Source organism: Panthera pardus, unplaced genomic scaffold (assembly GCF_024362965.1).
Source record: "Panthera pardus isolate Hobbes unplaced genomic scaffold, ASM2436296v1 HiC_scaffold_17, whole genome shotgun sequence".
NCBI classification, from domain to species: Eukaryota; Metazoa; Chordata; class Mammalia; order Carnivora; family Felidae; genus Panthera; species Panthera pardus.
In genome coordinates this window covers 147,797,558-147,810,009 of record NW_026526732.1, presented here as the reverse complement: position 1 = coordinate 147,810,009, position 12,452 = coordinate 147,797,558, and the positions used below count along the sequence as shown (strand labels likewise).

Sequence of the window (12,452 nt, the reverse complement as noted above, 5' to 3'; positions counted from 1 at the left end):
AGCAGCCCTGGGTCATTCTGGAAGATGAGAACACAGGAAACAGAAGCACTTCTAATCTTCCCAAATTCACATATGTGACAAGAAAAGAGGCAAAAGGCAGAAAGAACCACAGACAGGATTTATTAGGGGCCCAGTTATCACTGCAAGTCAAAGGGCATTGAAATATACAAGGGGAACATGGCAGGAACCGGGCTCATCATGGTAGGACTGTGCTGGAGTCCGCAACTGACTCTGTAACCTGGCGCACCCAATGCAAATACGGGGAGTTCCCCTGCTCTACAGGCAATGCGATCACCTCGGCCACTTCGTAAGGGTGCACAGAACTGAAAAAATGGTGGGGGCGGGGGGGAGGAATCACTCAAAGATTTACCTAAAGGAGCCCACTCCCTCGGACTGCCCAGCAAGTCCCACCCCACGCCCTCACCCCTACCCACGTCAGAGTTCTCACCGAACATAATCTGTCAAAGCTGGAACCAAGGAACTTCGGGTTTTAATCATCTAAGAAGCAAAGACAAGCATGATTGAATCAGGGATGGGGTTGATTTCAGGATCTCATGACGGATTGGAGTCAAAAGGGTTTCAAAAGGGTTTCGCTGGATGGGGAAACATTTCTCACCATCAGCACTTCATTGTCCTCTTCAAGCTCTCCTTTCCATTCATAGCTGAAAAGGTCAGGGAGAGAGTGTTAAGGGAGCAAAGACTGCCCTCAAGGAAAGGCCCAGTCAGCCCCTAGAGTCAGGTTAACCCCCCCCCCCCCCCCCACTAAAGCCTGTGACTCACATGGATGTAATCTGAGGGATGAGGTTAACGCAGGCTGCCAAGCGCTTCTCCACCACAGCCCTGAAGGTGAAGAGAAAGCCCCATTCAGAATGCCCCATGACCCGGATTTTTGCACTGGCAGCCAAAGGACAGGGTTCCAAAGCGGGAGATCAGGCAGGAAGCTGCAGGAGTGCACTTCTCTGCCACCTCCAACTCTCTCTCCTCACGATCCTCCTTCCTGGCTCCACGCTAAGGTTCCCACCTGGCGATCTCCTTGGCGACCCTCTCGTTGGGGCAGGTGACAAAGGCTGCAGAGACTGTGCCGGGAACATAGCCTGAGCTCAAGGCCGGCGAGGGCTGGGACGGGGGGCTTCCGGAAGCCATGGTCAGCAGAGCTCGGGGTAGCAAGAGAAGGCGAGAGGCCACAGGCAGCAGCGCCGGCATCCAAAGAAGCGACAGGAGCAGAGTGGCCTGAGAGCACGAAATGAATTCGGTGTCACTCCACAACTACCCGAGGAAACTGCATCTCGGGAACCCTTCGCTTGGATAGACAAGCTCTGCCCTTCCCCTCTTCTGCACCCCGAAGGAAAAGGTCCCTGGGAGAGAAACTTGAGCAATTAAGGCACACTCGGTTTCCACTCCCTCCTCAGAAGCCAACCTCTAGGATTTGGGGAGCGGGTGGTGGTCGAGGCTGCGAGGACCGGAAGGGGCGGGGCCGGTCACTCACCCCTGCGCCGAACAGGATTGCGGAAGACCGCCCCCAACTCATGCAGCCTATTGCTGGTAGAGGAGGGTTGAATGTCAAAAATCACACGTAACTCCCAGAAACGACCCCAAACCCAGGAAGAGCGGCCTCTTCTTACCTGGGCAGCAGTCACGTGATAAGAAAAAGCACACCACGCGACCACAGCGGAAGCCGGACCGAACATCCAGAGCCAGCCAATCCTGGCCCTCACGTGGCCCAGTTTGCCCCTCCTCCTGAAGGAGGAGGAGCGAAAGGGAATTGGGCCAATCGACAGCCGGATCTGCAGACGTGCGCGGAAATGGCACTCTCGTTTCCGTGTAAACCGGAAAACAGCCAATTGCAGGCTGAGGGGAGCCGCAGCGTCGTTCCACTGTCACGTGAGGGGGCCTGTCTCCCTCAGGCGGCTGTATCTCAATGAGCGACGCGAAGAGGCCAATCGCTGGCCAGCCCCGCACGCCACGTGACGAGAGTGCTGGCGCTAGGAAAGGGGGGCTGGAGACCCCGCCAATTCGATGCGTCAGGTTGTGGAGTGTGGAGTCATCTTTAAACGCCAGAATGTGCCCAGTTACAGCCGTTAGACTGTTCCCGAGGCCTTAAGGAGTGGGAGGGTCTGAGAAGCTCGAATCTCAGGGGGTAAAGAGAGCGCCCCCTGCCTCTTTGGTTAGGACTGACATATGCCTAGGTTGGGTAATGAACAGGGATAATCTGAGAAGCCAGCTATCCCTGGGCAGGGGAAAGTGATTAGGCAGGGATGTGCATGGCAAGACGATGGCTAGGTGGGGCAAGATGCTTTTTTAAAAGGACAGAGTGAAACCCTGTGAATGGGATACAGGGTGATGAAAATGGGGCTGAGGGCAATTCAGCCTTCTTAACTGAAACCCTACAGCTGGAGACAGACTAGTGAATGGGGTGGGGGTGGGGAAGAGAGGAGGGCAGCAGGTTGGGGATATGGAGGACACCAAGACGTAGTGATGGTCCTTTTGTCCCTCACCCCTCTTCTATTTAACTCTTCAGGACTTATAACACCTCTGAGTCTTGGGTCTCCTTCCCTTAACCCATCCCCCAGGAGCCTGGACCTGTCCTACATAACTTCCCTGGGGCCCAAGCACATCCAGTGACCCAAAAATGGAGAGAGGGGCCAATGAGAGGAGAGAGAGGTGGGAGGAGGCAGCAGAGAAAAGGCTCTTGCCACTCCCCCTACCCAGTATTTCTCCTCCTTTCAAGATCTGGGGTCTCTGGGTCTGCTGGGTGGGTGTCACTGGGCGTTTATCAGAGTTCTGTCCTACCTGCGTCTCTGGGGATGACGTCTCCCTGAGATCTGTCTTTGGATTTGGAGTTTGTTTCTGAGCTGGATCTCTGTAGGGCCTTTCAGTATTTGCAGTGGGATCTTTCTTGGGACCGAGATTCCTTTTTGTTTTGGGAATTTCTGTGTCTCTGGGACTGAGATCACTCTCTCTCCAAGGTCTTTCAAACTCTTTATGAGTTTGGGGTCTCTGCATTCTACATCTCTGAGCTACCTGAGTGTCTCTTTCTCCTCTTCTTCTCTCTTTTCCCTTCTGCCCATCCTCAACCCTCAGGTCTGGAGTTTCTTGGTCTCCTGAATTATCAGTCTCTGAGTCTACAGTTTCTTTTCTCTGAGATTTAAGTCTGGGGTCTGGTATCTTTGGATCTGAGTTCTCTAAGACCTAATTCGAGGTCTGGATTTTTTCTGAATCTGGATCTCATCTTTTTCTTTGACTCTAGGTCTCTGATCTTGGTTCCTGAAATCACCATATGATTCTGGAGTCTTAAGATTTCTGTGGCTGTGCAGAACCTTTTTGAAGCTGGACATTGATATTTTGATCTCTGACCCTTCTCTCAATGGGGAGGGGGGTCCAGGATCTGTTTTGTGCCCTGAGATTGGGGTATCTTTTCCTCTAGATTTTGGGTTTAAAATTAACCCCCCCCCCCCCCGGAGGGTGGCAAGGTATACTTCTCTGTGGGTCTGGGGTCTGTCAGTCTCAGGATCTGAGGTATGCATCTTTAGAACTGCACTCCGTCTACTATGTTTTTGAGGCAGGGGTCTCTCTCTCTGGTTCTCACTGGGTAGGGGTGGGGGCTGCAGAGTCTCTCTCTCCTCCTCCTCCTGCTCTCTCCTCTCTCGCTCACTCCCCCGCCCCCCCTCTCTCTCTCTCTCTCTCTCTCTCTCCCTCCCGGCTGCCGCTGCTGCCGTTGGCTCCTATTCTCCTCCTCCTCCTCCTCTCTCCTCCTCTCCGCTCCTCTCTGCTCCTCTCTCCTCCTCTCTCCTCCTCCTCCTCCTCCACCTCCTCCTCCTTCTCCCCCTCTCTCTCCCCCTCTTTCTCTCTTCTCTTTCTCCCCCGTCCCCCCGCCCCCTCCCCCCCAGGCCTGATGAGCAGGTCTCGCGCCTCCATCCATCGGGGGAGCATCCCCGCGATGTCCTATGCCCCCTTCAGAGGTACGGTGGTGAGGGGAGGGGGAGGGCCAGTTGGGGGGGGGGCAAGAGGGGGAGGGGCAGGGGCGGGGGGGGGGGTGTGCAGAGCCGGGGCCAGGGAGGGGAGCAGCTGAAATGGAGGGAGAGAGAGGAGGACCGGGAAGGCAGGGATGGGAGCAATGGGGAAGGAGGATTGGGAGGCCAGAAGATAGGGGTAGATAGGGGCCGGAGGGGCCAGGAAACAGGCTTTGAATGGGGCTGAAGGGAAAATGATGAAGGGGAAAAGAGATTGCCAGAAAGGGTGGGAATATAGAAGGCTAGGGTTGGGGGGAGACCTGCAGAAATAATTTGGAGGTGGGAGCTGAGAGATGAGGAAGATATTAAGGAAATAGAAGGACAGAGTCTTAGGAAAGGGGCCGGAAGGGGGAAATGAAAACACAGGGATGGAAAGAGAGGCCAAGAAGATGGGGGGGTAGTGTATGGTGGAGGGGCCAGAGAATGGTAGGGGGTTGAAAAAGAGAGGAGGATGGAGGGAGAGAAGAAGGGGCCAGATGGAGAGAGAGGGAGGCAGTGGGGGGTGGGGGAATGAAGGGTCCAGATGGAGGGAAGAGAGGAGAGAGGGAATGGGCTGGGGGAGGAGAGACCAGGGCAGGGGGAGGGCCAAATTATGTGTGTGTTTATTGGGGGGGGGGGAGGGGGCAATAGAAGTAAGATTGAGCGATGGGAGTAGAGGGCAGGTTAGGACCCTGCCCCAGACTCTGACCATCACTAAGGCCTTTGACCAGAGAAATGTACCCCCTGGGGTCCTTTCCGCCCCCTTCACTTCACCACTTTTACCCCCCTCCCCCACCTCCAATCCTTATTTCCATTCCCCCTCCCTCCTCTAGTGTCCATCACCTATATCTTTCCCCCCATACGGTGTCCGTTCCTTATATGAGTCCCCATTCTGTTCTTCCCCTATCTCAGTCCCTTCTCTGGCCCATTCCCTCTCCCCTCCCTTCTATCTGGTAGCTCCCTTATATCTCTGCCACCTCTCTACCTCTCCTTCATGACCCCATTGTCTTAGTACCCCTGTTAGGTGCACCTCATTTCCTCTGCCCCATGTCTGACTGGGCTCTTCTGGTATATTCCCTTGTCTCTAGGGGTTGACTCTCATTTCTGCCTCCTTTTCACTTAGCTCCATCCCTGTGATTTGTCCCCCAGTCCATCCTCTATCCCTACCCCATTCCCCATCTTGTCACTGCAAGTCTGTGCCTACCTACTTTCCCCTAATACCTTACTTCGCTCTTACCACTCGTTCCTCTTTTCTTGTCTCTTCTACTTCCTGGGGCGTTGGAGATTTGGGGTGCAAAGATGTAGGTTTTGATGGTTGGAACAGGGCCTACGAGACATCCCCATCTAAGCCCTGTGGGATTTCTTATCCTAGTAAAATTTTTTTCCCTTTTCTCAGCTGTGTTGGTCTGTCTCTTGCATCTGCCTCCCAGAATCATCCTTACTTAAGTCCAGACAATATGTGTGTGTGGGGTGTGTGTTTCCAGAGTCGCTCCTAAGCTACGTTCCCTGCAACCTTCCCTGCTCCCAGGGGGAAAGTGTCCCCTAAACTCTAGCCTGCCTTCCTGTGGCTACAGCCAGAACCAGCCCCTCCCAGAATGTTTATATGTATCAACAGACTTCTCTTCTGGGAGCCCTCAGAGTCTGAGTGTGGTGGGCATGTTGCCTGCAGTGTGTGCAGTCTCAGAGCCTAGGGACTGGTGATATCTGTATCTAAGAGGGTATTGGAGAGAATCTCTGAGGTGGCATGGAGATAGTGAAAGTCTGGAAGTACTGGGGTTTCTAAATATATGTATTCTAGGGGTTCATCTCTGACTCTGATGTGAAGGTTACGTCCATTTGAAGAACATGCATATCGACAGAAAGGGGCTAGATTTTTCAAAACTTTCCTGCTCAGGGGTATTCAGTTAGATTTTATTTTATTTTAAAGTAGGCTCCACTCCCAACATGGGGATGGAACTCATGACCCTGAGATCAAGAGTCACATTCTCTACTGACTGAGCCAGCCAGGCGCCCCGGGGTACTCATTTAGGAGGGAGCTTAAAGAACAGTTCTTTTCTTGCAATATATCCACGATTAGTTATCCTGTAAAGGTGACAGGATTTGATTTTTTTTTCTTCCTCTAAATTGTTTCACGCTGTGATACCTTAAACCTATTTTCTATCACTTTGATGTCACCAATTTGATTCTTACTTCCATAGGGCCTGTTCCCTGTGTCCCTGTGATGGTGTGTAGCATTGGGATTTAAAGGAGAGACAGTTTGCAGGGATGGGGGAATGGAAAGAACAGCTAAACTGGGTAAGATGCCCCCTGGGGGCATCTCCGAGCATGGGCAATGCTTGGTCTAGTGTTCTTTTTCAGAAGTTTGTCCCCATCCTCAGCTTGCACTTTGGAGGCCCCCTCTCTGTCACAGGCCCAGACCTTCCATCCTTCCTTCCCCTCTTTCTTCCTCAAGCTCCTCACTGTGCCTTGGAGAGGTTCCTAACCTGTGGAGTTGGCTTCCGTCCTGTCCGTGGAGACTAGGTGAAGAGAAGGGGCAGTACTGAATCTTTAATCTCTGGGCATGGAGTGGGAGAAGAGATCAATTCAGTCTCTGTTCATTCAAACAAAGGCATGTCTCCTACCTCCTCACTCTCCAGCCCCTCCATAGCCAGATGTTGACAAGACCTATCCTCCCCCTACCACCAGAAGAACCAGAACTTTCCCCAGAGGTTGAGCGGGGTTGGGCTAGAGGAGGAGGGAGCTGAGAATAGAGGAGAGACAGGAGGAGAGGCCCTCTCCTGTCTCTGATTCTGTGAACAGGTAAGCTCCCTCACTTCCTCTCTTTTCCAGATGCTTAGCTATCAGAATTTCATGACCCAAATGTTCCTACCCACCCCACCCCCATCCTTCTTTCCCACAGCCGTGCAGCCCTCCTCTCACTGTCTTACAGATGGGTGAGCCACCTTCCCTCCAAGTCCTCATCTTCTGGATGCCCTCCCTCTTCCCAGTCACCCACCACCACCATCTCTGTGTGCCTTCCTTCTGCCAGTTTTGCTGTTCCTTCCATCTTTTTATATATATATTTTGATGTGGATGGAAAGCACGGTCACTTTCTCTACTTCTAAACTTGTACCCTCTCTGTCATGATATGCTTCCCCTCCCTGAAACCCCCCCCCCCGAATTTCTTAACTCAAGTCTATGGAGCCCCCTGTGATGTGATTTCCCCTCCCCTCTTTCCCCCCAGATATACAGGCTTATCTTCTGTTCCTTTAAAGTTACTATGTGCTTACCCTCTATCTGTGATCTCAAGGCGGGTGGGGTGTCATTCTCCCACTTTGTGGACTCTCTCTCTTGCCATTTTGGGCCTCTGTCTCCTAAACGCATAGAGCGTCCCTTACTGTTTCTGTGTGTCTCTGTCCCCCAGATGTACGGGGACCCCCTATGCACCGAACCCAATACGTTCATTCCCCATATGATCGTCCTGGTTGGAACCCACGGTTCTGCATCATCTCGGGGAACCAGCTTCTCATGCTGGATGAGGACGAGGTGAGCGGAGTGGGAAGGTTGGGAAAAGACCTCTGGGTAGCATGGGAGAATGTGGAGAGAATAAGAAGGAGAATCCTCATTAGCGAAGGGATGACAGGCACAGAGAAAGCAAAAAAGAGAGAAACATTTGCAAGTGGCCTGGGGAGGGTGGCCACTGAGATTTGGATTGGGATGTGCAAAAGTACAGGCCTTCTCTCCCCTTGGCCAGGGGATCTTTCAGGGCCATATGCAGGGTTGGGAAGGAGATGTGGTTCTAAAGATTTGGGGGTGGCTCCTGTTGTCACCCTGACCATATTGTGGGATAGGTTAGGATGGGAAAGGGAAACTGAAGGGTTTGGAGAAGGGGTGGCAAAATGGGTATTGCTTTGGAGGGATCACCTCCAAAGTGATCCTTGAGAACCCTCTCCTCTTCTCCCCACTCCTACCTCAGCAAGACCCATCATTCACCACTCCCAGTCCTGCCCTAATCATGTTGGGAGAGGGAATTGAGGGAAACTGGGCGGTGGGGGGTGGGGGTGCTGGGAGGTACTGGGAGAGATGACAGAAGTCATTGGATGTTGGTGTGGATGGCGGTGAAGATTGGGAAGGTGCCTGCAGTCAGGGTTTAGAAAGACTGGGAGGGCTTTCACCAGAGACATCAATCAGGAAAAGAATATAAGGGAGGGGAAGCCAGGGGGAGGAGGGGAACTAGAAGTAGAGGACATTTTCTAAAGGAGTAGGAATAGGAGAGGGGCAGGGACTAGTCAAAGTGTGGGAGGCGGGGGCCACGCAGGGCCATTAGAGGCAGGGGAGTATGGGTTCCCACCAGTCACTGAAGCAGCAGTGGGGGACCCATCAGAGAAAACGGGATGCAGATATGGATGCCCAGAGGTGTGATCCAGGGAGTGGCGGTGATCTGGGAGAGCAGCTTTAGACAGTGATAGGTAGCCTCCGAAACCAGATTAGTGGTGAGAGATGTGCTCCCAGTGCTGTTGGGGAGGGTGTGGTGAGGCAGGGCTAGAATTGGAGTTGGGGTTAATCAGGGTTCTGAGGGACCTGAGGGGCAAGTGAGAGTGTGGAAAGATGGCCAGCTAGAACTTCCAGGTCACAGGGGATATGATGACTTTAAAGGACAAGGTGGTTAGGGAGTCCAAGTTTTAGGCATTGGGGGGCATTTGAGTGATTCACTAGTGGTCGCGGGTCTTGACCAAAGGTTGTGGTCTGCAGGATGAATTGGGGAAACAGGAACCAATGAGAGTGGGGACTGTTGGGAGGATGAAGAGGGAGAGCAATGGACGGGGTAATGGTAGAATGGTAGAGATGAGCCCAGGTGGTGGGGGGAACCGGTGGCCAGCAAGCTGAGGGGCACTACAAGTGGCCAGAGTCTGGAGTAGGGAGGGTGGGGGATGGGATGGGTAGGTAAGCAGCGTTTAGGGCCACAGGGGCTGAAGTGGATGGGTTGTGGACCTGGGGCTAGGGACTAGCGAGGCGGGGTGGTTCTTGTAGGGTAGAGGAGATTGGAGGATTGGAGCTGGGGATGAGGCTCAGGGAGTGGGAATGGCTCAAGAGAAGAGGGAAGTGAGAGAGGTTGAGTGGGGGGGCGAGGGAAGGAGATGAAGGGTGTGGGGAGGTGACCAGGCCCTTTGGGGGGTGTGGGGAGGTTGGGTCCCAGTCTGGCCGAAAGCCCGGCCGTGGGAGGGAGACAAGCTGTAGATCCTGATTATAAATGCAGCTTCTGCTACCCCCGTGACAGGCACGGAGGGAGGGAAGGTGGTGAGGGAGGTGGGAGGTTGGGAGGAAAGCGGGGAGAATGGAGGAATTGAAGGTCAAGGGGAAAGGGGAATTAGGAGAGTAGCAGACTCCTGCGGAGTTGCGGGAAGAACTGAGTCGGGTTTGGGAGAATTTCCTGGAGGGTGTTTCAAAAGAAATGGAGGGAGGGAAGAGGAGGATGGGACGGGATGGGAACGAGAGAGAGAGACACTTGGAGAGAGAGGGGAAAGAGCAATCGACTCATCCCGAGACACTTCAAGAGTGTGCGGGAGCAGGGGCTGAAGGTGGGCAGGCCCGATGGAGAGGGAAGTTCATTCTTCCTCGGCGGTGGGGGCGGGGGGCAAGAAGAGGGACGGCTTGGGCCAGTGAGGTCTGACACACCCCCGCATCCCCTAGATACACCCCCTTCTGATCCGGGACCGGAGGAGCGAGTCCAGTCGCAACAAACTGCTGAGACGCACGGTCTCCGTGCCGGTGGAGGGGCGGCCCCACGGCGAGCATGGTACGGCGGCCGAGCAGGCTCTCGTGCCCCGGACAGTCGCGGGGAGAGGGCTGAAGGTGGACCGGGCTGCCGGGGAGGTGGGAGTCCGGGAAATGAGGGAGCTGTCCGGGGGTGGGGGGGAGGAGGAGGAGGAGGAGGAGGAGGAGGAGGAGGAGGAGGAGGAGGAGGAGGAGGAGGAGGAGGAGGAGGAGGAGGAGACGACGACAAAGTCTCTCATCCTGCGAGTGGGAGCCTGGAAGGCGAAGGCGCCCTCCTCTGGGATCTGGAGCGGGACTGGGGCTGTGGGTGAGAGGCCCCAGTGGTCTTTGCTCTGTTTCGCTCCCTTTTTCCTCTCCAGCAGCGAAGTTTGCCTGTTTTCCTGATGCTTGTAAAAATAGTCTCCTTAGATCTTTAGCTTCCTGTCCGAGCGTTCCGGCCCCTGCCCCTCCCAGCCCTTGGTCTGAGATCGTGGAGAGAATGACCTAGTTCCTGCCCTTCCCCCAGACCTCTGCCCCACCCCCACGGTCCTGATTCCTCTCCCAGACCTTCGGGCCTGTGGGCCCTTCCTCTTTTCTCCCCCCCCCCCCTTTTCTCTTCTCTTCAACTGCTGCTATTTTCTGCAGTTCTGTCGCCCGCTTTCTCTTTCCTCCCTGATTTCTCATTATTTTCTGCACCCCTCTTGATTCCTCTGTCGCTCCCCTCTGCTCCCAGTGGAACTTCATCAGACCCCCATCATCTTTCTGTCTGTCTGTAGAGCTATCTGCTCAGTCTGTCTCTCCAACTCTCTCCCTCTCTCCATCTGTCTCTTCCCCTCCCTCCCTCTTTCTGCCCCCCCTCCACCCCCCTCTTTAGTCATTTAAAAAAAGATTTTTGTCTTCCTGAGAAGTTCGCTTAAAAGGTTTCCATGGGAACAGTGAGGGTAGATGAAGGCAGAGAACAGAGATCTGCAGCCAAGGTGCAGAGAGACGTCCTCAGCCCCCAGAAACCCCCATTTCACTGCCCCCTATCACTGCATTCCCCTTCCAGGACCTAGGGATCCAGTTCCTCCATCCCCTCCAAACCCCCTGGTGACCCCTTTCTTCCACCAGCAACTCCTCCCCTCAGGGATCCAGACTCCCAGTTTCTCTTGCTCAAAGAGATTGAGTGGCCTGTCTCCATCCTTTGGCATCCTTTTAGCCCTCTTCTGATAGGCCCAGGTCTCACTGCCCTTGGGGGCCAGCTTTGGGGCCCTGGGTGGGTGGGTGGTCAGGGATGTGTGTCATTGTCATGGAAACCTATGACCATGGGGGTGTGTGGATAGCACATTTTTGTGAGGCAAAGCCAGGTGGTGGTGGTGGTGGTGGTGGTGGTGGTGGTGGTGGTGGTGGTGTGTACAGAGAATATGTGTGATGTCTGTCACATCTGTGTGTGTGTGTGTGTGTGTGTGTGTGTGTGTGTGTGTGTGAGTCATGTCCATGTCTGGGAAAGATTTGTGTGTGCACATGTGCATACCTGTGTGTCTAGGCCAGAATGGTCACATGCTCATGGAGCATGTTTATCATATGTCTCGTGTTTGATAATCTCTGCCCACATAATCCCCATCTTTCTCCTTATCCTGAGTCCTCAGGGTCTGGGGTCTCTGGTGTGGGTCTCCTGTGTGTTTTGGGTGGGGGCACCGTGTGTGTTTGGAGTTGGGGATGGTATGTGGAAGTTGTTGTGTTGGGGGTTTCAGTAGGGGTTGGAAGAGGGTCCTGGAGTATATATAGTTGGGGGGAGGGTTTAGTGAAAGAGTTGCTAGCTGGTGAATGAACGTTTGGGGTTTTCAGGGGGACATGGAATGTGTAAAGGACATGGAGGATATGCAGGGGACATAAGGATCTTTAGGGGGGCTTGGGGGCCTGGGTCCGCGAAGGGGTGTGCTGAGGCTGTGGACGCTGGAGCCCAGGAGAGGTCGCCGGACCTTTGAGGGGCATTGGAATCCAGGGCTCCTCCTCTGCTGGGTGGAGCCGCCGCCCCTCGTTCCCTCCGCGATTTTGGTGGGGGGTCCTGCTCGGAAGGGGATGGTGGGAGGCCCGGTTGGTTTTGGGGGTCCCCTCGCCCCCCTCCCCCGTCTCTCTCGCGCTGTCTCCGGGCGACGGGGCTCGTGACAGAGGCGGCCACGGCAGCAGCGGTCGCCTAGCAACGGCGGCGGGGCCCGGGCAACGGCGGCAGCGGCGGGAGCGGCGGCGGAGGGAGCCGTTCCCGCGGCCGTCACCGCGCGGCCGTCCCGGCCGTCCCGGGCCCCGCCGCCGCCGCCCCCAACGCGCCGGGCGGCGCGAGCCGGGCCGCGCCGCCCCCTCTCCCGCCGCACCCCGCCCCTCCCCCGCGCAGGGGCGGGGCCCCTCCCCCACCGGGGACACCCCCGACCCCCCCCAGGGGGCGGTGCGAGGTAAGGGCGGGGCCGGGCGGACGAGGAGCGCGCGTGGGGGCGGGGGCGCGCGTGTGCGTGGGCGCGGGAGGGGGTGGGGAAGCCGCGGCGGCGGCGGCGGCGGCAGCTGCTCCCTCCGCATGTTCTCGCTGCATCTTCCGAGTGGGGGGAGTTATGGTAACTGGAGGGGGGCAGCGGAGGTGGGGGGTCGGGGACCGGCCTCGGGGGGGCCAGGGTCGCGAGCACGCGGGGGAGGCCGGTGCGGGGTGATCTCGGAGCCCCTTGGTGGACACGGCAGCCCGCGTGTCCGTGTATGTGTTCG

General features: G+C 55.6%; 2 protein-coding genes across 4 annotated transcripts in view; one reads left to right on the top strand and one right to left on the bottom strand.

Moving 5' to 3' along the window:
• Positions 1-103: 103 nt before the first annotated feature.
• CUTA (cutA divalent cation tolerance homolog) lies at positions 104-1,737 on the bottom strand. 3 transcript variants are annotated; one of them, XM_019456778.2, is made up of 6 exons: positions 1,623-1,737; positions 1,022-1,230; positions 781-840; positions 617-662; positions 449-498; positions 104-323 (listed from the first exon to the last, which is right to left on the bottom strand). In XM_019456778.2, the coding sequence occupies exons 1-6, from the start codon at positions 1,686-1,688 to the stop codon at positions 197-199; spliced, it is 558 nt and encodes a 185-aa protein (XP_019312323.1). In that variant the 5' UTR covers positions 1,689-1,737; the 3' UTR covers positions 104-196. The 3 variants fall into 3 exon arrangements, with proteins under 3 accessions (XP_019312323.1, XP_019312322.1, XP_019312324.1); XM_019456777.2 differs by lacking the exon at positions 1,623-1,737 and adding an exon at positions 1,418-1,616; XM_019456779.2 differs by lacking the exon at positions 1,623-1,737 and adding an exon at positions 1,487-1,615.
• Positions 1,738-3,824: 2,087 nt separating this feature from the next.
• SYNGAP1 (synaptic Ras GTPase activating protein 1) overlaps positions 3,825-12,452 on the top strand; it is a 32,125-nt gene continuing 23,497 nt past the window's right edge. The window contains 3 exon segments of the mRNA XM_053905138.1: positions 3,825-3,959; positions 7,393-7,514; positions 9,660-9,765. Of these exon segments, the coding sequence (XP_053761113.1) occupies positions 3,893-3,959; positions 7,393-7,514; positions 9,660-9,765 (295 nt within the window). The 5' untranslated portion in view covers positions 3,825-3,892.

What these genes read in the sequence shown, in the direction of transcription:
- CUTA (XM_019456777.2), bottom strand. Translation starts at nt 1,528, where the DNA reads ATGAGTTGGGGGCGGTCTTCCGCAATCCTGTTCGGCGCAGGGGTGAGT. An exon ending in CCGCTCCCCAAATCCTAGAG is followed by an intron (nt 1,231 to 1,417) that starts GTTGGCTTCTGA and finishes TCGTGCTCTCAG; the next exon opens with GCCACTCTGCTCCTGTCGCT. An exon ending in GCTTTGACAGATTATGTTCG is followed by an intron (nt 324 to 448) that starts GTGAGAACTCTG and finishes CCATTTTTTCAG; the next exon opens with TTCTGTGCACCCTTACGAAG.